General features: G+C 38.0%; 2 protein-coding genes and 1 long non-coding RNA gene across 4 annotated transcripts; 2 read left to right on the top strand and 1 right to left on the bottom strand.

Moving 5' to 3' along the window:
• The first annotated feature begins 1,291 nt into the window (after positions 1 to 1,291).
• Positions 1,292 to 8,439, top strand: LOC107565627 (epiphycan-like). Its single transcript, XM_016250891.1, has 8 exons — positions 1,292 to 1,334; positions 1,897 to 2,080; positions 3,410 to 4,034; positions 4,426 to 4,533; positions 5,982 to 6,140; positions 6,476 to 6,678; positions 6,977 to 7,072; positions 7,280 to 8,439. The coding sequence occupies exons 2-8, from the start codon at positions 1,904 to 1,906 to the stop codon at positions 7,448 to 7,450; spliced, it is 1,539 nt and encodes a 512-aa protein (XP_016106377.1). The 5' UTR covers positions 1,292 to 1,334; positions 1,897 to 1,903; the 3' UTR covers positions 7,451 to 8,439.
• Positions 8,440 to 8,516: 77 nt separating this feature from the next.
• On the bottom strand, positions 8,517 to 12,470 carry LOC107565638 (uncharacterized). Of its 2 annotated transcripts, none has more exons than XM_016250900.1 (5): positions 12,427 to 12,470; positions 11,242 to 11,478; positions 10,941 to 11,034; positions 10,709 to 10,796; positions 8,517 to 9,334 (listed from the first exon to the last, which is right to left on the bottom strand). In XM_016250900.1, the coding sequence occupies exons 2-5, from the start codon at positions 11,363 to 11,365 to the stop codon at positions 8,612 to 8,614; spliced, it is 1,029 nt and encodes a 342-aa protein (XP_016106386.1). In that variant the 5' UTR covers positions 11,366 to 11,478; positions 12,427 to 12,470; the 3' UTR covers positions 8,517 to 8,611. The 2 variants fall into 2 exon arrangements, with proteins under 2 accessions (XP_016106386.1, XP_016106385.1); XM_016250899.1 differs by lacking the exon at positions 12,427 to 12,470 and adding an exon at positions 11,714 to 11,789.
• A 1,250-nt stretch (positions 12,471 to 13,720) lies between these two features.
• Positions 13,721 to 15,021, top strand: LOC107565636 (uncharacterized). The gene is made up of 2 exons (XR_001606399.1): positions 13,721 to 14,411; positions 14,570 to 15,021. It is a non-coding gene; the product is annotated as an uncharacterized lncRNA (long non-coding RNA).
• The last annotated feature ends 9,084 nt before the right edge of the window (positions 15,022 to 24,105 follow it).

Genomic DNA, 24,105 nt, shown 5'->3' with positions numbered 1-24,105 from the left:
CTAATCAATATGACCACTATATAATCTCTATTCATGATGTGATGTGATGGCATGGCATGTGTTGATTGGCTGTCAGAAACCCACAGGGAACTGCTAAAAACGCAGCAGTTTCTAGAGTGCAGCTGTGCCCCAAAATAGCCTTTCATGGAGAGTTACGTGGATATGTGTGTGTATGAAAGAGAGCGAGATAGAGGGAGATCGTAACTCTTTGCTATGCTGTCCACAAACCTCGGTGGAATTTCGAACTTGAGTGTAGAGTCAGACACTCATAAAGGGGCTCTGTCAGAGTTCTCCCTCTCTTTTTCTCTCCATCTCACCCCGAGGACCATGGTCTGCCCATCAAGTACGCCCTGCTCTTCCTCCACTCCAGCTGGTCATTGCTTTCCTGTGAGCCTCTTATCATTCATATAACTCAAATTAGCTCAAATTCTAATGAAGAATAACTGTTGAAAAAATAAAATAAAAACAACATTATGGGTTTGACAACAAAATATGAGAAAGAAATATGGACATTGTTAGTTATTAAGAACTTGTGATTAGGGCCATGTGGAATCTAATCCCAGACTTTTATCCAGTCAGCAGAATTTCCCACCAAAATCAGCATAGAAAATGGAAAAATATCTGCAGATTTCCTCTGGGTCAGCTAATGACAATGTGAATATGATGTATTACTTTCCTTCAATATGTATGGATTTGTGATAGTTAATTTACCCACTACTCTTAAAAAATAAGGGGGGGGGGGGGGGGAACCTTTTAGAGAAAAGTTTCTTTACAAACCATTTTTTTTCTTATTGTAAAGAATATTTAATGATCTAAATGAACCTTTTGTGCAATGAAAATGTTCCATGGATGTTAAAGGTTCTTCATGGAACCATATAGAACTTTTTTTTTAAATACATAAAGAACATTTCCATAACGTGCTATATTTACACAAAAAACTACTTTATATGTCATCATTATGTTTAAAAGGGGGGGGGGGGGGGGGGGGGGTGGAACCTTTTAGTGAACAGTTTCTATACAAACCATTTTTTTTCTTATTGTAAAGAATATTTAATGATCTAAATGAACCTTTTGTGCAATGAAAATGTTCCATGGATGTTAAAGGTTCTTCATGGAACCATATAGAACTTTTTTTTTAAATACATAAAGAACATTTCCATAACGTGCTATATTTACACAAAAAACTACTTTATATGTCATCATTATGTTTAAAAAGAAACCTTTTATGATGTCCGGCATCTCACATGTGACCTTTCAACTTTAAAGCACAAAGCAGTCATTGAGTGCATTCAAGATGGCTGCTAGGTTAGGTGGTGACTTCTTGGCTCTTGCAAGTGAGTTAAAGACTTTCGAGGTTTATATTTCAGTATCACTGGCTGTCTAAACCCTGGTAATGAACACTGAGTTACCCAACCTTAAAAATTTGTGTCCCGCAAAAACATCTTTATGCTTATGCCCACAGAACCATGCAGACACTGTAAATGCAAGGAAGGTAACAATAGACTATTGATTGGAATTTAGCTTTTTAATTTATCTTTGCTGTGATTTTTATGTACCCCAAAATAAATGTGTATGTATATACTCAAAAAAGATGCAACTTTTTTTAATGGATGTGTATAAATAGTACTTGGTGAGCCAAATCCTTGATTTTTAAGACACATATGCCTCTTGTCACAACATGTAAATTAATCTCCTGAGGGTGTGATATATATTTCTTTAAATTATCACAAATATAATACTTTTTATAAGGTTATGTCATTTGATATATTGTGGTCTGATTATGCTGCTATATCCAACCAGCCATTCATGTCCTCTGTTTACTAACTCTGTTGCAGCTCTTCTACATGAACATTTTAAGATCTCACCAGACATTAATCCATCTGATTCTATGTCTAGCAGGAAGATGGTAACGCTGAGGTTGATGTGGGGACTCCTGGTCCTGTGTGTGGTGGCAGCCTCTCCCCGCAGATACGTCCGACAAGCAGAACTAGATAACTACGACAACAACAATGTGGATTTAGACCTGAATGTGGATAGCGATGATGTCTATGACTATTACGATGGAATTGATGAACCACAGGTGAGAGAGTCATTCAAGAATTTCGGGATGACCCCATTTTTTGCAGCTTTACTTTCCATAAATGAGTATTGCATTAGTACATGAACTCTTTGCTTTCAAACAAGCAAGTAAAAGTACTGTTTTCCAATTTATGTCTCATCTAGGTGTTTCGAATCAAGCCTTATTAATATCTGGACCACGATTGCTGATTCCTCTCTCTGCATATTCATTAGTTTCCTCCAGTCTGTTGAGATGGCTAATGTTCAAGCATTAGACTCAGTTCTAATTGTCATGCAGGAATGTATTTCTGCAGTTTTGCTTCAGGGTGTTTGACAACTTTTCATTTGCTCTGCTGATCCAAATGTTCCTGGGGATAATAGTATCCAGCTATGTCAGTCTTTGGTTTATGATTTCCATTTAAAAACTGGTTTTAACCCAGCTGCTATGCTTCAGGGTCGGTCACTGAGGGAATGTGGGCCTGTATTTACTCATCCTCTTTGATTTCAGATCAGTGTTAGGCTGTGCATACTAATATTCGTCCCTTCTCAGTTAAGTGAAAGAACTGCCATTTTCAGTAAATTGCCTATTTATGATACAAAGCCAAGTTTTTGTTCTTGTACTTTGTTTAAAAAACTGCTTGTGGACAGAAGCATACTGGTGCAGCAAAGATCAGTGTGTCAGACTGATGTATCATACTTTTTTTAATGTAACAAATACTTTTCTTGGACATATCATCTGTATGATGGACAGACCAGATGTTGTTGAATATGAAATGTTCTCAGCTGAATTTTCCACTGGCACAACCCTATGGAATGAGAGGCAGACACTGGCATTTTTTACTGTACTGAAATACACTCATAATCTATAGTTGTTCAACACTAGTCATTCTCGTGCTTGTCAGATTTTTTCACTTAAGTGGCATTTTTTGCCTGGATGCACAATAACATCATTGGTGGTAGCTCAAAGCATCTAATTTTGCCAAAGTTTTCAGTCTAGTTGGTTGTCATTTCCTAAATTACATTTGTAGCAGCATCCACATTTAAAATATTTTCATTTTAAAGGAGTGTTTTAGTTAAGAGCATTAATTTGGGAATGTCTGGTATTATTATACTTAATGTTGCACATCTTTACACACTTTATTGTATTAAATTTTGTTGTAAACTGAGTTATGCACTGAGGTTTTATAGCCAGAAGTTAAGCTGCGGGTATGAAGAAATGTATTCAGTAAAACGATGAGACAACAACAACCAGTTCATCATCTTCAGCATGGAAAAAAGTTGGGCCAAAACTATGTTTGACTGGCAAGAGGCTAATTTCTTTCTTGCCACCCCACCTTGTCTCTCACAAGAGGAGGAGCTCCACTTGACACTTGAAACCATTCCACACGAGGCCTCTGGGGATTTTGGGGAGTCTGGAATCTCTTGGGTGTCTGGAGCTTCTGGGTTACCTGAGGTGTCAGGAGAGCCTGTGGCTTCTGGGGTACTTGAGGTATCAGGAGAGCCTGGGGTCTCTGGAGTACCTGAGCTGTCAGGAGAGTCTGGGGCCTCTGGGGTACCTGAGGCATCAGAAGAACCTGGGGTCTCTGGAGTACCTGAGGTGTCAGGAGTATCTGAGGTTCCAGAGCTTTCAGGAGAGTCTGGGCTCTCTGAGGTGCCAGAGTATTTCAGAGAGTCCGGGACCTCTGGGGTGCCTGAGACGTCTGGAGAGCCTGTGATCTCTGGGCTGCCTGAGGCGTCTGGAGAGCCTGTGATCTCTGGGCTACCTGAGGTGTCTGGAGAGCCTGAGATCTCTGTGCTGCCTGAGGTCCCTGAAAAGCCTGGACCCTTTGATGTGTTTGGAGGGTCTGGGGTCCCCGAAGAGTCTAAACAGCCTGAGGTCACTTTGGAGTCAGGAGAGTCTGGGATCCCAGAGGAGTCTGGGGTGACTGAGGCCCCAGTCGTCACCACTGAAATATTAACTCCTGATTTAGATGAAGGTCAGTAACATGATATCAATACTATGCACTTCTATGAAATCTTGTAGTGTTGGTTATAACTTACTAGAATCATTTTTAGAAGAATAGTTTAGACAAGCTTAGCAAGAGTTAGGGTTAGGGTTAGTTCACTATTGAACTTATTGTTGCACCCATCAATTCTAGGCTCTAAGCATTTTCTACCAATCCCCTGATATTATTCCCTCTGTGACACCCATATACTTCATTTAACTGTCTAACCTTGGTTAAATGTGTGTTCATTTGCTTTGGTGTGCATTATAACAATAATAATCATTATAACTTCTCAGTGTCAGTATTACTCACTGTCTGTCCTGTTCCATTGTCCATGTGCTAATCTGTCTCCTAACACCTTCATGTTGTTGTGTTTAACAAGAGGAGGAGATACTCCTAACTACCCCGACCACTCCCTTGGAGGGGACTGGGGGTGATATAGGGTCAGGGGTACCTGATATTGACAAAGATATTGACACAGATACAACAGGTCAGTATTTCACTTGTATTTAATCATTCTGAAGGCAATTTAAATTATTTCATAATATGTATCCTCAGTAGTTCTAAGACCTGTTCAGTTTATCTAAGTAAGTTCTGTTGCTACCAGAGATACCTACATATCACTATGAAGTTCTGTTCTGCAATATTGTGCAGAGGTGTCCAATCCTGCTCCTGGAAGGCCACTATCCTGAAAAGCTCCAACACACCTGCCTGAAGTTTTTTAGTCCTCTTGAGGACCTTGATTAGTTCAGGTGTGTTTATTTGGGTAATGGCGCTAAAAGGGGCTTTCACACCAGAGGAACTTTTTCATAGTTCTACCAATAGGAACGTATTTAGTTGTAAGAACTCCGTTTGGGGGAACTAAATTAGCTGCTACTTTAGAGTAGGGTCTAAAACAGTTCTATAGGAACTACGGGTGACATACATGTACGATGATTGGCCAAATGCACACGAAACACCAGCTACCCAGCATTTTTAAAAAGCAGTGTAAAAATATTTACTCCATGAACAAGGAAAACAGCAATAACAGCATTTACCTGTTGTCTGCAGCATTGTGTTCTTTTCTCAGCCTCGATGATATGTAACTCTGCAAGTTGTCATAGGAGATGTAGGGTGTATTCACACCAGGAAAGTCCGCTAGTTCACTTGCTTTGGTCTGGACCAAATGCAATGTTGATTTTTTTTTTGGTGCGGTTTCGCTTTCACACTGCCCTTTTTGCAAGTTAGCCAGAAACTGTAAACAAAACCACACGTGTCCTTAAGGTCATCCATTCATTGGTTCATCCATTCAACCATACCAGAATTTGTTTGGAACCTCTTTAGCTGGGTCACGGTATGGTTGTTTGGTGCACACCTGAGTGTAATTGTTGTATTCACACCTGCCCAAAACATTTGCACCAAAGGGGGAAATGAACTTGATTAAATCGAACCAAACAGTCAGATTTTCATGCTCTTTCAATCGCGTAAATTCTGCGTTTACATTTTATTTCTGTAATCACGAAACCCACGACACACAACAAAAACAACTCTGATCACGACATTGTCCATTCTCCGGTTGTTGACATTTGTAAATGCCATGAATAAAGACGTCGCTGTCGGCCGCTTCAGAGTTCCCGGTGCCGGTGCAAATGCAACCAGGAAAACGGCCCGAGGGAGAAATTGATTCTCTAGGAAACACCCTGCTAGCTAGTTCCTAGAACTACGAGGTGCGAAAGCGCCTATTGTCTGCACTAAAGTGGCCCTCCAGGAGCAGGATTGGATACAGCACATGTTCGTGTGACTTTTTTAGTCTCTTAACGATATGATACAAAAGTGCAAAAACTATTTGCCTCATGTCTCCAAACAGGTGGCCCCTGGCATATGCATCAGTACAGTTTCTGTGTTTTAATATGTATTTGTGTTTGTCTTCTGAATGCCACCTGTTAATTTGGTGGTAAGGTATGGGTACCTGTATGCTCTGCACCTGCCTGGTCGGATCTGTGTACTGTGATGACCTGAAGCTGGACCATGTTCCTCCCCTCTCCAAAGAAACCACTCATTTCTATGCCCGCTACAACAAAATTGCTAGGATCGGCAAGTCTGACTTCGCCAACCTGAGTATGTGTTTCATCAAAGGGACAGTCAATGTTTTAATCATGTCACATGTCAATACGAAATTGACAAAAATGTATCAGATCAAGCTCTGCCCTACATTTTTTCTAGCTGAATATCTGGTTTCATAAAAATACATCAGATTACAGAAGTAAAATGGGTTGCAAATGGCAATTACTGTTTACTTGAAGCCAAGAGTTCAGCAGTTTGTCTAATAACATTTCATAACCAGATCTGTTAGCTTAAGCAACATTTGATAGCATTAGCTCGATGGTAAAATATGAATTTGATGTTTTCATGAACTTTACTGAATGGTCTTTTTTGTCTTCTTTGTCATAAAGATAAATTAAAGAGGATCGATCTGACTAGCAATGGCATATCCAGGATTGATGATGATGCTTTCTTTGGCCTTCCTGCTCTGGAGGAGTTGGTATTACGAGAGAATGGTATTAGACAACTTCCTGCTCTGCCACCCTTTATGACCCTTATTGATGCCTCTCTCAACCAGCTGGGCAGCACTGGCATTCAGAGAGAAGCTTTCAAGGTAAAAAAAATAAATGTAATAAATAATAACGTGGAGTTTAATGACAAAGCATTATCCCACTTTTAGCCCATTCTTTTCTAAGCTTTCCTTGCATAGTGTTCCTTGATCCTGTGATAGCCTACTGTTGTGCAAACAGACCTGAGGGAACAACTTACAGTTCATTTAAGTTAGAGAAAAACCAGACAGCAGAAAAACGTCCACTTTCTATGGGAATTGCTGCTATTACTAGATGTGTTGAATGTACCTTAGACAATTTTGTTTGACGGGATTGTCATCAGCTCATGTTTTCTGTTTCCAGGACATGCCAAGGCTACTTTACCTTTACTTGACAGACAACAACATAGACCACATCCCGGTTCCTTTGCCTGACAGTCTGCGCTCTCTGCACCTACAGGTACCTGTACTCCCACCTCACTAGTGCCACCTTGTGGACATGTATGGCACTTGCCAACTAACTGAAACTGACATTTGTTTAGATTTTAATTTAAAGAGCTAGTTTACTTTTAAGAAGTCTTCCTGGTGATCTGCAGAGTGCTCTTTAATGAACATTGACATCTTTGCTGGATGCTACATTGAAAACATTCTCCGTTTTATCATTCAGAATAACAATATCCAAATGATGCATGAGGACACCTTCTGCAATCCACATGACTTGAATTACATCCGCAATGCTCTTGAGGACATTCGCCTGGACGGTAATCCCATCAACCTCAGCAGAACCCCACAGGCCTACATATGTTTGCCACGTATCCCCGTTGGTGCCCTTATTTAAGCTGAGAAAACGCACACTCAAATGCACGCGTACAAAACTCACACGTATGCACAAACTCCTCTGTGAGTACCTCTCTCTCTCTTTTTTTTTTTAAACTTTGGGCTCAAGCAAACACTTGGATATGAATGGCTGTCTTTAAAGGAGCTTGGCATAAATACATAAACTCACACTCTCACAGGAGTTCTGGTGGACACTTCCAACTCTACGCTGCTTGTGTTTCTACCTTTTTACACAGTGCATACTTTTCATAATGTAGGTGGTTTGTAATCATATCTGGATTTATGACGTCTCAAAAACACATGTGTCTAGCCTCATAAACAATCTCTTTTAGAGAAGCATAGAGAACCATGCATAACTCCGAAAAGTTTTTTTATTTATCAAATACTAATGAATCTTTGAGGAAAACAAGATGTCATTAATTTACAAGTGCAAATATGAACAAAAACGCACAAAAACACTCTTTTGTGTGCTGTACTGGTTGCCTGTCTGGGGTTAGCTGCAATTGCCAGTCCAAATTGTTTAAATAGGTTTGTTTTGTAAATGAAATATTGTTAATATTCATATAGAATTTAACAAATGTTTATCATAATTAGCATAAACTAATTGAAGCTGGCGCTCAATGAATTTTTTGAAAGGTAAATTTGACTAATGCAATAAAAGAAGCATTCTAACAATGAATTTGTTGTAAAGTCTGTACTGTAATATAAATATATATAAGCTGTTTTTTTTTTTTTTTTTAACAAGAACTGCAATATTTTGGTATATCACAATTCAAGCTGTTGTTATGACCAATGGCCTTCCAAATGAACATTTCAGAACTGTTGTATTGGCTGAGGGGTTTGAGAATGACTAGGGGGAATGGGGGGTAAATATTAGCTCAGCATTGTGTGTTTTGTATGGAAATAATCACACCTGAATAAAGTTTTCTGATGACCTCTCCAAAACAGAGGTGGCTTAACGTTTTCATTGTTAGCTTCAAAGGCATGAAAGCAACACTTATCGCTCTCTTAAACAAGCATAGCTATTAACTTTACAAAACCAATCACTGTAACACAGCACAATCCACTTCTGGCAACAGAAAACAGTTTTACTTCAAACAGAAGGTGTACAAAAATAATGACATATACATAATGGGTCCCATTCAGAACATTTAGTTCCATTTTAGAAGTTCTCAATGAGCTTTTCAAACAGGTTGAGGAATTTCTGCCTCCTCTCTAAGGAAGCCGGTTCCATCACTAAGGGAATTGAGGTATTAGTTCCTTCTGTATTATCGTTCAGATTAGCCGTCTGCTCCCCTTTTTCCGTCCCATGCTGCTGCTCTAGAATGGCGTGCTCTCGTTCAAGCTTTGCCCTTTCTCTGTCGAGAATCGCTCTTTCCTTTTCCAGCTGAGCTCGGATATACTCCACAGAGGCCCTGTCTCTCTCCACAGCGGCCTTTTCTCTCTCCAGAGAGGCCCTGTCTCGGTCCAATGCTGCGAGTTCTCGTTCCACTCCCGCTCTTTCTCGATCTAAAACCATCTTTTCCCGCTCCAGGACCATCCTCTCGTATTCAATAGCGGCTTTGTCACTCTCTAGGATGGCCCTCTCGTGCTCCATCTCGTCCCTGTCTCTGTCCAGCTCTACCCTGTCTCGCCCCATCTCTTCAGACATCATATCATCCTCTTCGACGAACAGCTCGAGCTCGCTTCTGTCCGGCTCGCGCGATCTCTTGCTCCTCCTGCGCGTGGTGTTGTTCGGGCGATACTCGCTGTCGTCGCCCACAGTAGAAGTGTCTAGAGTGACTTCACTTCCCGCGAGTCTACCCTCCATGGCGTCGTCCATGAGGGAGAACCACGGCCAGTTAGTGGGGTTCACCGAGACGCCAGGTGGGGGATTCTTCATTTCCTGATACACACAAGGTACACAGATACAAACAGTTTAAGTAGTGAGCAAGCAGAGTGCACAATCATGCAGATTAGGGTTGTAGAGTGTAATAACACAGTATGATGTTCATAATTATGTGTAAATAATTATAATATCGATATGTAATGGCATTTAATGAAGTTCAGATGTTTATGTTTATTAAAATAAATGACATTTGTGACCCTGGACTACAAAACCTGTCATAAGTAGCACGGGTATATTTGTAGCCATAGCCAACAATGCATTGTATGGGTCAAAATGATTGATTTTTCTTTATGCCAAAAATCATTAGGAAGCTATTTTGTAAATTTCCTACCGTAAATATATCAAAAGTTATTTTTTTATTAGTAATATGCATTGCTAAGGACTTCCTTTGGACAACTTTAAAGGCAATTTTCTCGATATTTAGATTTTTTTGCACCCTCAGATTCCAGATTTTCGAATAGTATCTCGGCCAAATATTGTCCTGTCCTAACAAACCATACATCAATGGAAAGCTTATTTATTCAGTTTTCAAGTGATGTATAAACCATCATATGACCCTTATGACTGGTTTTGTGGTCCAATCTCACACTTAGTTAATTTGTGTAACTTTAATTAATGTAATGTGTAATTATATAATACATTCATGCACCATACTTTTTAAATAAGTTATATACATTTTACTATATATTTTTATTAATTATATATAAAGTTTATTACTTTCTGATGTACAATATAAAAATGCCATTTAGTTAATTTTGTTTAATTTAAAAAATGTTATGCATATAATACATTCATGAAAATATGAAATGCATTTTAATGCTAAAATTATATATATATTTTCACAGAAACATTACATACATATTTAATGACATTCTGGTGTTTAATATTCAAATTTTAATTACTGTTATTTGTAAGTATATAACACACATTACATGGAATTATACTTATAAAATAATTATTTATATATTTACTATACTGTATGTGTGTGCTATTGTTTATGTATATAATGAAATCATTCAAATGCATAAATGTATCTGTAATATACTATGAAATATATTAAAATATGTAATATCTAATAATTAATCAAATTTAATTATTTATATATTAAAACCTTTACAGGACACTATCGGAAGACTGAAAGGTTCATGGAGTCCTGAACTTATGAGTTGAATGAGGTGTGCTAAATATGGGCAATATCCAAAATGTGCAGTGCTCGAGGACACTTCCAACTCTACGCTGCTTGTGTTTCTACCTTTTTACACAGTGCATACTTTTCATAATGTAGGTGGTTTGTAATCATATCTGGATTTTTGACGTCAGAAACAGAGAACCATGCATAACTCCAAAAAGTTTTTTTTATTTATCAAATACCTTATACTTCATCTTAAGGTTTTCCCATTTCCTCCTGGCCTGGCTGGCAGAAATTTCCCTTTGCAGACCCAGCTCTTTCAAGATGGCCCTATGGCACAAAGATATGCAGACTTTACACACTAACTGCTGCAGCTTGATGGCATAAACATCTAATGTATGCTTCTTTATAGGTGCAAAGACTTGAATGTTTGTGTATGCATGTGTAATTGTCTGCTGGTGGTGACTGGTTTACCTATAAGCCAGAGTTGAAGAATTTCTCTTTCCAGTGAAAAGTGAGTCGTTGGTCACGCGCAACTTCACGAATCTAACGAATTCTTCATTTGACACTTGAGGCGCGCACACACACACACACACACACACACACACACACACACACAAATAAACACAAATGCAGATATTAATAACGGTAGGACACGTGATTTGTATAATGCATGCATCCAATTTACGTGGCCAGCTCAATGCTGAACTGCTATAATAAGACAGTTAATTAAATACACTGGTACTTTAAATGCATAAAATGAATTGCTACTCACTTTTATAAATGAATTCTGCATGATCTGGGCCATCCTTGATGTCCTCAGAGGGACTCTGTACAGTGTAAAGCTCGTGGTCCATACTTGCGTCTGTTGTCTTTGAGTCATCAAGTGCGCTACTCATGGCGCTAGTGCACAAGCGAAGGGCACTAGAAGAGAAAATGGAGGGTTTGCTTTCATTTCTTCTGCTGTTGATTCACGGCGGTCCGAGTGAGCAGGCCGCCACCTACTGGACTGCTGTGAAATCACAATGTAAAAAGTCCGGGATTAAACATGAATTTGTTATTAGAAGTGTATATAATAACGTAAACCTTAAAAAATGTGGAATTGATATAGAAACCTGCACATTTTTGCAGATATACACAACACGTTGTTGGTTTGTTCACATCGTATGGCAGTAGTATGAAGTATTTGAAACAAATATGCTTTATTATTACAGCCTTAAATCTTAACGAAAGCATTCGTTTTCTACCTTTCAGGATGTGCTTGTTTGCAAACAATTAAATGACTTTCAAAATCGTTTCTTCGTAAAACTGTAGTTTCGCAGTAGTGATGGTCGACAGTCAAATCCACATCTGTGAATGGAGAAACCTACAGCATGAAAAATTGTATAATATGAAATTAATGCTGTATATATATTCAAGAAAAACACACTGTAGATGTACGCACCCTCGTGGAAAACTGCCCTGTTAAAACGTCGTGTCATATGCAGCTTTAATTAGTCATTTCTGGTAGATTTAAATACAGTCTCAGAGCAAATAAAGGGGCTCTTCAGTGTGCAAATAATAAACGACTGCAGCACGTCGTGCATTGATGTAAGGGGGCAGTGAGTGGCCTTTCTGAATCGTTATATGTGTCTGAAAGAAAAACATGACTACAAATTAATCCGCCAGGAACTTTCTAGTCGATATTTTACTTTATAACAGTACAGTAATAGAGGAAAACTGGGTACGTTATTATAATAATGCCCCGTGTTAACTAAAGCACCACAAATGTGTTTATCTATAAATTCAGCCATAAGCATATTTCCATCACTAGGAACGCGAAAAGCATCCCGCTTTGTGTCAGCTGTCGTTGTCTCAAACCCGTCAGTGTCTACTCAATGAGCAGCTTGTGTCGAGATCATGTTGCACGTCTGTCTCGTAACGTAAAATTAGAATCGACAAAAAAGCACAATATACTCACTAAGATAGGACCAGATGTGCTCTCTTTCATTTTTACATTGTCACTTGTCATGTTTACTAACTCGAGTCCCGAAACTGTTGGCCTACATCGGTTGGACTAAAACTGCTGTAGTGTAAATGGCGGTGCAGTAATGCAAATACGCCCTTCGATACAGACAAGTCACTTTGCTTAATGAGCGAGTTTTGTATGTAGGGTCAAAAGAACAAACATCTCACACATTTGGGTGGTTTTCAGGAGAAAAGGCTGACGCAAGTAAAGTTTTGTTTCGCAAATAAATGTATTTTATTTTTCGTAAGTCTCTCATCCGATACAAAGATGGCAGCAGAGAGCTTCAAGAGACAGGTTCAAGCAGATGTTTAAACTGTAAACATGGCCTGGGAGCGCCGGCATTTTGGAGCCGTCAACGTGGAGCTTCAGTGTGCAATATACACCGCTTTTGTTTGGGAAATAGCACAAATCGAAGGATAAAGACATATTTGGGTTGATATTGCTCGAGATGTTGGAGTTCGATCACTACAAAAAGTGGATTTTTTAATCCCCCCAAACAGTGACTGTCGCCGAACTAATCAGACCTAATCAGACTAACCTAATGTAAATGAACACAGAACAAATGATCTCAGTGCAAGGATGTCTCACGCGTTTAAATTAAATGGGCGTTTTCACAGAGAATACGAAAAAAAATATCTAGAGACACTTTTCTTTAAGTGGAACAACTTTTAATTTCAGAACTTAATAATAATTATAATATATTTAATTTATATTGTGACATTTCTTTAGAATGCTAGCCTACTTTATGAGATATCGGTCAACCATCTCAGACTGAAAAACGAAGAAAAAGCAGTGCTGTGAAATACAAAACCGTGTTCTGTGTGAACGGCCCTTAGTCTATCAGGCTGTGACCATCAGTGTCATTTCATGCTCTTTTGGAGTTTTATATCATCTGAAATATGCAAAATTGTTTGATGTTTATGTCAAACCAAGCATTTTGATCTGTAAATAAACTATTCGTGATTGACTAACAGATATTGTCCTTTTCAGTGTGGCGACTCACAAAATATTCAGTAGTCTAGGCCTATTAACATGTGAAAAGGCTTGCTTGTATACCTTTTTTATTTTTTATAAAGTTCCCGATTGTTTTTCTTTATACTTGAATATGGTTTGCTGAAAAGGACCAACAGGTGCTAACGGGGCACTAAGTGTTCAGATCAGAGCGCCACTCAACACCGCCGAATAAGACGAGATGAACGCTGATTCGCTGGAAGCGAAAAACGTCACTTCCGCAAGCTCCTTAAGTACGTGAGACATACGTTCCTTAGCCACGCTTCTGTTTCCACCGTTGGGGAGTAAGTAGCTGGAGCTGGCCTCTGTTGTGGGAGCTCAAAAGCTTGTTTTGTTGTTCTGGTTTAACCACTGATTGATTGTTTTTTAATCATTTACTTTTGGGCAACCAAAGACTGCTTTTTTTTGGTAATGTGTCTTGAATTGAAGACAATGAAAGGAAACTACCAGAAGGACAACAAGGCCGCGCCTGATCACAAGAAAAAGTGGTCAAAATCAAAGAGGAGGACTTTTCTGCGCGCAAATATGGGAGAAGGGAGGCGAAAGGTCCGCGTTTGGTCGGCCAAGAGACCACAGCTGAGTCCGGACCGTGTCGACGGTGCAGCTAACGTTACGGGGAATCAAAGTTCCGTGCCATCTGCAGCCATGGCACCAAGAAACACAACGCAATATTTAATGGACCTGGTGTACGCTGACCGATTAGATGTTTGTGATGTAAGCCATGATTTCTCAACGCAGAGTAATGTCCCATCTGATGAGAGCGTTTTCTCAATGTCGGACTCTGATTACGACAGATCTTTGGACTTCCAACAGAGAGACTTCGAGAACGTGTTCTTCGGGAATGAAATCTGACGCGTTTCCGAAACCGAACTTGCTTTCGTCGGAACGAGACGACTGGGCAGCTGTGGACCCATAGACAGTAATATGTGCGTGAAAATGTCAGTGCTTTCATTGTTAGCCCTGTAAAAATATGAAATGGTATCAGACAATGTTTATTGAAGCCAAGGCGTTCAACACAATGCCTTTGAGTTGCATGTTACGAGTTGAATATGGTTTCATTTGTCGGCTCTCCTTGTTCTCACAGCATTGCGCAGACTCCAACTCAGGGAGGCGGAACGCCCTGCGTCACGGCTGCGTGATGACGTGTACACCACGCACCGCTCCCAGTACGACCACATCACGTGGCCAGCAGGTAAACTCGCTCCACCCTTTGTGTACGCGGTGTAAGAGCGCTGCAGTAGCGTGCTGTCGCAGTGTAATTACTGAGAAATGTGCATGCATTGTTCTGCCAACGGGTGCATGTGTTTTGGGAGACTTTTACAGGTTGCTGATCCTCCTCGGTGGATCTCAGCTGTCTGTGCAACCCACCCAGAGCCTTGGGAAAGCCTGCTCATCGCTGCTGGGTAAATGTTTGAATGTAAATCTACACAAGTGCACTCAGAGCTACAACTCATGTGATATGATCTACTTTTGTAAATATTGATTGCATTAACTATTCAAATTTAAGTTACATCTGACTTTCATGTTCTTTTGTTTTGTGTTTATTAAACATTTTTATTATATACACCATGCTTTCCGATATGATTATTTACCATTATCAATAAAATCTTTGCAAATACACTACATAAGCTGATATTTTCAAGGAAGCTTAAGTTTTATAAGGTTGGCACAAGAAGGCCTCACACCATATGTACTCCTTCTGGTTTTCATAGACCAAGAATGCATAGATCAGTGATTTTCAGCTGGGTGTTGCAAGATTACCTTAATATTAAAATGAAAGATATAGAATGTGCTAGCCGATATTTCTTGTTTATCGTCTACAGTTTTTATACATGCTGTACTTTTGAAGTCACAATTAGTTTAAGTTTTAAAATGAGATGTTTCTTTAGAAGTATTGTTTGAGTTGTTGTCTTGCACAATTGGGGCCCATGGAGCTTGAGGGCTGCTGCTGAAAAACAATGGAGAAGAAAATGGGTAACTTGTTCAGGTGAGAACAGGTAATGCATAATCGTTAAGTAGGAGTGTTTGTTTTTCTTTTTAGGGTCAGAATTGAGCATAAATTAGACTTTGTTCCTTGAATTTACACACAGGGAATGGGGCTGATCGGGTAATGATGAAATGCTACATGTTGTATTTAACAAGTATTGTTGTGATATTTTTGGAATAAAATTTTACTACTTGGTTAGCATAACATCCTTGCTTGGAGTAAAAAAAAAAAAAAAAAAAAACGGCCTACGCTGGTTGGTTGACTTAAACTGAATGTAGCTTGTCAAGTTAGTTATAGCTTTAACCAGCTACAGAAGAGGTCAAAACTCCCCAATAACCAGCTAGTTTTAGCAGGGAGCGCACTCTCAACCCTAAAACAACTGAAAATTACTTCCAACAGCTTTACAAATCATATTTATTTTTTTAGTTTATTTCTTGCACAAGAATAAAATTAATACAGTAAAACAAAAACTACAATCCATATACTGTGCAGGGAGAGGCAGAAAACCCAGAGCTTATTTAGAGCCTCCACCTAAACAATAACGAAAACAACTAATGAAAGCGCTAAATAACAACAGATATAAATGTAAACGATTACAACAAATAATATACTCCAAAAACAAACCTTATATGGTACATAAAATGCATTAAAAACCATTACAAAGCACTAAAATGATCCTTTATACATTTTTATAACAAAGAGGATATATTAAAGACCTCTACAAGTGAGAACTTTAGGAAGATGACAATGTGAAAAATGACAAGTTAAGTGACACCTGTGAATGTTCTTTAAAATACACTTCTAAATTGTTCTGGAATGTTACCCTCACTTGAATATATTTTATACATAAACACATATTTTAAAAATATTAATATCATAAATTGTAAGAACCTGAGATGAAGTTCAATGAAGAAGCAGACGAAGTATATGCATTTTATCGGGTTGCAATCCTAATAAAACGCTTCTGAAGGAATTTTATTTTTTTTAAGTAGTAGGCAAAGTACTTGCCCAAACTATATTACAATATGGAACGTGTATAAATTAAACTAGCAAAGCGTAAGAAGACACTCTGTAGTAACAAGATGCCTAACCCTCCTACCAGTATAGGCCTATGATTTATTTTGTTTTGTTTTTCTCACGTAATCAGCTTGTCCAATTCAAAGTCTCATCAACAAAAACTCAAGAATTTAGTATTTGACACTTGAGGCACTTCAATAGACTCTTAGTCATTTTTGATAAATCCTTAGGGTAGCCTTTATGCGAAGTTTAACATAAGAATTAATGTATTTGTTTGAAATTATGACATCGATTTTAGTTTTAATTTTTGCTTTTTTTAAAAAGGGTTTATGTTGATGATCAACTCTATGCTGCCAGCTGAGTTAAACTTCTATTGAGCCCAGAATATTCATCTGACCATAATCATGACCGCAGTTTCAGTTTAGACAAATGACTGCCAAAAATAAATACAAATTCCAAAAGCACTTTTGGGATAGAGTGAAACATGGTTTGAATATGTTTTGGAAAATCAGCAAGAAATGTGTGACGTTGAGTCAGCATAGGTTGAAATCCTGCACTGTTTTAAACGCCTTGTTAGATTCATACAAGCTATTCTAGAATCAAAACATTTGTTTCCTGACAAATATACTATTGGACAGAGCATTATGTAGGTTTTAAATAGGCGCGCAAAGCACTTCATCAAATGAAAAGAAAAAAGCTGCGGATCAGCACTTCTGCAAATTGACTCTCTTGACGTATGATTGTTTTGAGCACAGGAACACCTTGTTCCCTTCTTCACCCCACAGCTCTGTTTTTGGCACAAGGCGGTTTCAAAAAACCCATGTGGCAAACAGGTGCAATTTCCTAACTGGTTTTCAACACCAGGTGGCCCTAAAGTGCCACAGTAAAGTAAGGCCCACCAGGGCAGTCTTTTGTAAGCAGTACTTCAAGGAAGGCTGACAAGAGCAATGTGTTGATAATCCTAGTGCCACATTTAGATTACAGTGCATGGCATCTGTTTGTGAGGGGCATGAAGCAATGGAGGAGACTCAGGCAGGACAAACCTCTCAAATTACATAGACGGTGAGGATTGAGGACACACACCTCTTTGTCAATGGAAGGAATGAAGGAACCCACACAAGACAAGGTCTGTCTCTATTTCTCCATGTTTCTCAACTCACTCTGGACTTTAATAGGCCAAACTTTAAGTTTCAGTCTTTTTTTGCCGTTTTATGGTGAGTGTTTCTCCCACACTGACAGTCCTTAGTGTCAGCTCAGTTGCCCCATGGTCCCCCTGCCAAAAGTAATAGATGAGACAACTCGTCCTTGGCCTGCTGTGTGCTGTCAATGAAATGACGGCAGAATACAAGGCTTGTGCATTATGATTGATATGAAGCCCTCCAGCCAGGCCTCACTGCCAGTCTATTGATTAGTCGCCAGCCTGGTCTCATGGGACGGCCTGTCCCTTTGTCATCCATCATACCGATTTTCTCCCGTTTTAGACAGACAAGAAAAGTTACCAGGATAAGCTCCTATTTGAAAGTGCAGGTGCACCCATTTAGAAAATATATATAATCGTATCTGATTTGAGTGAATGGTACGCTTCATTTAGGTAAGATAAGGTTGTAGGTTGGCTAAGTCATGCTGGCCTGAGCTACTATTTAAACTAAATATGCCGTTATCTTTCTTGAACTTAATGATTCCCGTCCATTTCTTTCGATATATATATATAATTATTTATTTTATTTTTTTCTCGAAATTATGTTATCAAGTACAAAAACACTCTGATTCACTGCCTGTTTCATCAAGGCCAGTTTTTAATGGAAGAGGAGTTTACTTTATTCCATTAATGATACCAAAAGGTTAAAATTAGTCTGAAGATTGACGACTCAATGCAAACCATTTAGCAAATTGATTGTAAATGTCCCTTTTCTTTAAAATAATACATAAATAAATAAAATATATACAGACTGTCAGTCTGTGCATTATGGTGAGAGTTATTTAGTGGTTCTTTCTGCTTACAAGTTAACATACACATTAAGCCATGAGGTGACGCAAGTGAATGAGTCTTTGAATCATTAAACCGATTCGTTAAAATCACTGGTTCATTAATAGGAACGTCACAATTATGTTTTGCTCGGAGACGTTCGGTTCGCTGTGGTTTTGTACAAAAACATTTTCGTTGGCGGAGCCAAAAAGGACGAAGTAAATGTTAATATTGTTAAGCTTACATTTTAGACACAATATTGACAGTTTATTGAACTATTGTATGAAAGATCAAGATGCTGTAACATAATTTTTAATTCAGTTTGGACAGCTGTTTCTTCCAGTGTTAAGTGGGTAAAAATAGTAAATTAATCCCACACGGAAATTGGTTAAATGTATACGTAGGCCAATATGTTTGACGTTCAGTTTACATCAAATCAACGTTTTTGACGTCAGTTTGATTTGTATATTTGTCCTGTATTTTGATGTCAATTTGAAGTCTTTTCAACATCACTTACCCTCTGGGATTTTCTAATCACGCCATTGTATTGTTTGTTTTCCAACTTTGCATTTCTCATCTCAGGTTAGCAATTTGTCCTACTATTTTGGCAAATGTTATGAGAACATGGAAAAGTAGGCTATGTGTGAATCAGCTGTTTGGTGCTGGACGAACTGACCAGCTTTCCGCCCTCAGAAAGCACGAGTTCTGTACAAAAAGATAAAGGTAAGACCCCAGGAAGAAATATGCTTCCCTTTTGCTTTTCTTTCTATTTTGTACACTCAAAACAAAACAACAACAATCACAAAAATTGCTGCTCGCGCATGCTTGTACTTAAAATGCAACGCAATTTTTTAAAGTCAGTTTAATGACATCAGTTTACTTTCTGCAGTTCGTTTAAATGGTAAATTAATTTAATTTGCGAAATTCATGTTGAATTGATAAATACTTGACACTGAGCTGAATTGTCATTGCTGGAACTGGTTGGGGCTGGTTAGGGAAAGTAAATATCAAAATTAATTAGTTTAAATATTGCTTAAATAATGCCCGGTATTCATAAAATATGCATGTCTATAGACAGAGAAAACAGCACTTTGACCTTCACAGAGACGGGTGCCTGTGGCGTTGTGGTTGGACACACTCACGGAGTGGACTCTGTTCGCCGAAAGAAAGGTCACAGAAATGTCATGCAGTCATGTCCTTGTAAGTTTGATCAGACTTGATAAAAGAAAAACCAGCTGCTTGGTTTCTTCCTGATGTTTTCAACATCCATAATAATACCACACTAAGCATTTGATCTACAGGTGCATCTCAATAAATTAGAATGTCGTGGAAAAAATGAACTTTTCCACGACATTCTAATTTATTGAGATGCACCTCTATGTTGCTTTAAATGTTAGCTGTGATGACTCGGCTAACAACCGTTGTGCCAAGTTTGCATTGAAATTGAGCATTTAATTTTTTTTTATGTTCATTCAACATTATTTCATGTGACCGATGCAACTGGAAAAAAGGGAGCTCTGTTCCTTATGTTAGTTTACAGAAGGAAAGAAATGCAAGGGTAAACGTGACAATTATGTTATGATATGGCTATATGATCATTTCCACAATATGCACAGCAATCTGAAGCATCTATTTTGCATGTATTATAACTGGAGTCTTGCAAGATTTATGCTGAATTTGGAATGTCATACTGCCATTATAAATACAGGTTAGACCCACATCATAAAACAGTTTACTATTTTTTAATAAGGCACCAATTGTTGGAAACAAGCAATATTGTTGGAATCACTTTATAATGTTTTTTATTTCCAGCTGTTGAACGTTAAAAACATTGATGTTGACAGACAATCAGAATCCATCCAAGCATTTAAAGCAGCAGACAACATCAACTGCAGCACACACTTAGAATAAACAGAACAAAATTGTGTGTTGGTGTGTACGCTAATATAGGCATTGTTATACAGTATTCAACATTTGAAGTGGATCAGAAAAGTTCATCAAAGTTGTCCTAAGACAATAACGAGTATTGTTTTGGTTTTAGGACAACTTTGATGAAAGGTTTTGATCCACTTCAAATGTTGACTACTACAGTTCACTTTATAGTTATCGTTCTTGGTGTGAACAGGCCTTTACTGCAGCTTTCAGTGTCACATGATCATTCAAAAATCATTCTAATATGCTTGATTGGTGCTCAATTATTAACAATGGTTCTTCTTATTATCATTGTTGAAAACAATTGTGCTGCTACATATTTTTGTGGAAACCAGGAAAATATATATAAATCTTTTTCAACATTATTAATGTCTTTGCTGTCACTTTTTATAATTTTATTGTACTCTTGTTAGATAAAAATATTAACTTCCTAGTATCACAATTTTGATTAAAAATATGAAGCACGATAAGCATCACAACTGTTTACAACATGGATAATAATAATATTTTATTTTATTTTGCAATAAATCTGTATATTCGAATGATTCCTGAAGGATCACAGATGTTTGACTGGTAGGGTAAATATATTTATTGTCACTGATGTTCCTGGAAACAGGTGTGGAGCAGGGTGAGGTGTGTGGATGGTCAACAAGTCAATGGTCAACCAGGACCTTTCAACCCCATGTTCAGAGTCTGTAGCGCCTATAGCGAGATACAGGTGTGATAAATGACTATTCTAAGACTTGGGTCAACTGAAAAATTTATAATGAGTTGAATGCTTTGAGTTAAATATTTTGCCTTGACCCAATTGAGGCCCTGAAGCTCGCTCGCTGTGTGACCCTTTTAATGAATTTCTGTAGGGGAAATAGGCCACGGGTGAGGGGGGCAGGGGCTTTGACGTGAGCGTGCGCACCTCCGGGAGCATCCCTCTCCTTCAACCTCACCTCATTAGTCTAACTGGGCAGTTGCAGAGCTGTTGTGTGTCACATCTATTTTGGTCCCCCTAAACTCCAAAGTGGCCCCTCAACTTATCTTCCTGTATTCTCAATTTCCCCTCTCACCACCCAGGAGACGAGGTGGAAGAGATGCAATTGGCCCCTGCTCCGTCATCATCAAGGAGACAGGTTGGCAAGGGACACTAATGCGGTCTGCTAATTGTGTCAAGGACGCAGAAGCCAAACCTGGTACAGTTCACCTGTGAGAGACCTGAGAGCACAAACGCAGAGAGGAACTGACCCACTAAACCAACTTACAACTCTACAGTCTGCACTCTTCCTTAAATTAAAGGTATAGTTCTCCAAAAAATGAAAGCTTGTCATTGTTTACTCAGTTATTTCAGTGGAATGCAAAAATAATTTGTAAAAAAATTTCATATAGATAATTTCCATACAATGACATTTCATAGTGAACAGGCTGTCAAGCTCCAAAAAGGACAAAAATTGCACTATAAAAGTAGTCTGTATGATGTTTGCTATATTTTGAGTCTTCTGAAGTTATATGATGAAAAAGACTGAAATTTAAATAAATATTCTATGAAAATGTTTAGTACACCACCATTTAAAAGTCTGGGGTCAGTACTTGTTTTTTTTCTCCCTATAAAGAAATTGATATTTATTTAGCAAAGATGCATTAAATTGTTCAAAAGTGACAGTGAAAACAAAGAAAATAATTTTTATAATCTGTTTAACTTTCTATTCATCAAACAACCCTAAATAATTTCAACATTAATAACAATAAATAAATACAACTTAATAATAAAATGAATAAATTAATAAAAAAAAAAATCAGCATTTTAGAATGATTTCTGAAGGATCATGTGACACTGAAGACTGGAGTAATGGCTGCTGAAAATTTATATTTAAATTTATATATTTTATACTTTATTTTTTAATATTTTAAAATATAATTATAAATTATATTTAAAAACATAAAATAGAAGTTATTTTAGGCTGTAATAATAATTAACAATATTACTGTTTTTACTGTATTTTTGATCAAATAAATGCAACCATAATGAGCATATGAGATCTCTTTCAAAAATCTTACCAACTCCAATCTTTTGAACATTTAGTGTACCTGTAGCTGAGGTGAATCTTATCAGTGAATAATGACTAAAATATCAGTCTGTTTCTCACACAAAGCTGTTGTGTGAGTTTAAAAAATGTATTATATAGTGCAAAAATCATATGGACTACTTTATAGTGCTTTTTGTATTTTAGGAGCTTGACAGACAGATTTGTAATGACATGAGACTTTTCATTTTTGGGTGAACTATACCTTTCACATGTATCAATTTCATAGCTATAAAACCTAAAGAATGCACAAAACTATGTTTTTAAGTTTAGTTTTTGCGCGCTCATTGCATGGAAGCATCACATCACTCTCATTGATTTGTCCTTGTGTAGTGTAACCTGGCCCAAACCTGGAATGTGCATGTCATCCGATTGCATAAAGCCCTTTAGAGAGTTGAAAGAGCACAGACAAGGGTCCTACTGTTCAGCAAAAGACATTGCTTTGTTGATAAAATCAGATATGTGGTACCTCAGCCTGCTGCTGCTGGTGTTCGAACAGTTTTCTTTAGAATTCTTTGTGTAGTGCCACCAAATTGTTGAATGAGGAGGTGAAATGAGATGAGAGGACCTCACTGTGCGAGTGTGTCTACAGACCAGCCTGACAAACGGTTTTTAGTGTGATTTGAACCAAAGAAGCAGCAGTTTGTGATGCAGATTTGGTTGCTGGTTTGAACAAAGTTATCGAAACACAATTTTTGGATATTTTGATCCATCTCAATTCATGTAGATATGAGCTGCATACTTTTTGCCTACATACAAAGAAGGAGGTGTCTGCATACCCACCGTGTACTATTATTATTATTTATTTTTTGTCTGTAAATCGGTAGGTCACATTTTGGGTTTAATTCTATAATTTTATTCTTAAAAATAATTTAAGAATTTGACATTAATATTAAAAATACATTTAAAAAAGTAAATTAAATAAAGCAAGTATAAATCACATCAATAAAATAAATACATTTAAAAAAATAAATGTTACATTTAACATTTAATTAAGTTCATTTAACAAAAAAGAGAGTGACACTTGGCATTACGTCAATGTTCGTTTAGGGTAGGTGTGTCCTCCGCTTTGATATTCTCCCACCTTGGGTTGATGCTCATGTTCTATTTCAAGTCAATGACTGCATGTACCTCCTCTTAGTGCTGTTATGTAATTCTGTGTGAAAGCCAAGACACTCGTCATTCAAATATTCATCATCGTTGCTAATCAGAGTGAGAAGTCGCACTTGAGTCTAACACCTTATAAACACACTAATGTGATTCAAACACTGGCACATTTGTCTTCCACTGCTGCTCACCTGTCTCCAGCACATCTTCTTGCATGCACACTCTGCTGTTCCCTTCTTAGAAATAAAACAAAATCCACCAAGTCTTCCCAGAATGATCCCTTCGCACACTCGCAGGATTTTCAGTCAGGCAGAATGAGAGCGATGCTGTCGTAGAAGGTCTAAAAACAGCACTTTGTTGAGAGACAGACAGTAGCTGGCTGTTGATCAGTTCAAACCAGATGACTCTCAGTAATGCGTCCATGATTTGGATCTTTGATCCGTCTCTGTACTTCGGCAAATGGAAGAGTCATGACATATTTTGTTTGCTATTCTGTGTTTGCTCCTGTGTAATGAGGGAGATGTCATGGATTGAGGATG

Source organism: Sinocyclocheilus grahami, unplaced genomic scaffold (genome assembly GCF_001515645.1).
Source record: "Sinocyclocheilus grahami isolate Dianchi unplaced genomic scaffold, SAMN03320097.WGS_v1.1 scaffold1013.1, whole genome shotgun sequence".
Lineage (NCBI taxonomy): Eukaryota > Metazoa > Chordata > Actinopteri > Cypriniformes > Cyprinidae > Sinocyclocheilus > Sinocyclocheilus grahami.
This window is presented reverse-complemented; position numbering and strand designations above follow the sequence as displayed.

Coding starts and splice junctions, on each gene's coding strand:
- LOC107565638 (XM_016250900.1), bottom strand. CDS start 11,365: ATGAGTAGCGCACTTGATGACTCAAAGACAACAGACGCAAGTATGGAC. Junction 11,035..11,241: donor TGCAGAATTCATTTATAAAA/GTGAGTAGCAAT, acceptor GCGCGCCTCAAG/TGTCAAATGAAGAATTCGTT. Junction 9,335..10,708: donor ACCTTAAGATGAAGTATAAG/GTATTTGATAAA, acceptor TGTGTGTATCAG/GAAATGAAGAATCCCCCACC.
- LOC107565627 (XM_016250891.1), top strand. CDS start 1,904: ATGGTAACGCTGAGGTTGATGTGGGGACTCCTGGTCCTGTGTGTGGTG. Junction 4,534..5,981: donor TATTGACACAGATACAACAG/GTCAGTATTTCA, acceptor TTTGGTGGTAAG/GTATGGGTACCTGTATGCTC. Junction 6,679..6,976: donor TTCAGAGAGAAGCTTTCAAG/GTAAAAAAAATA, acceptor TTCTGTTTCCAG/GACATGCCAAGGCTACTTTA.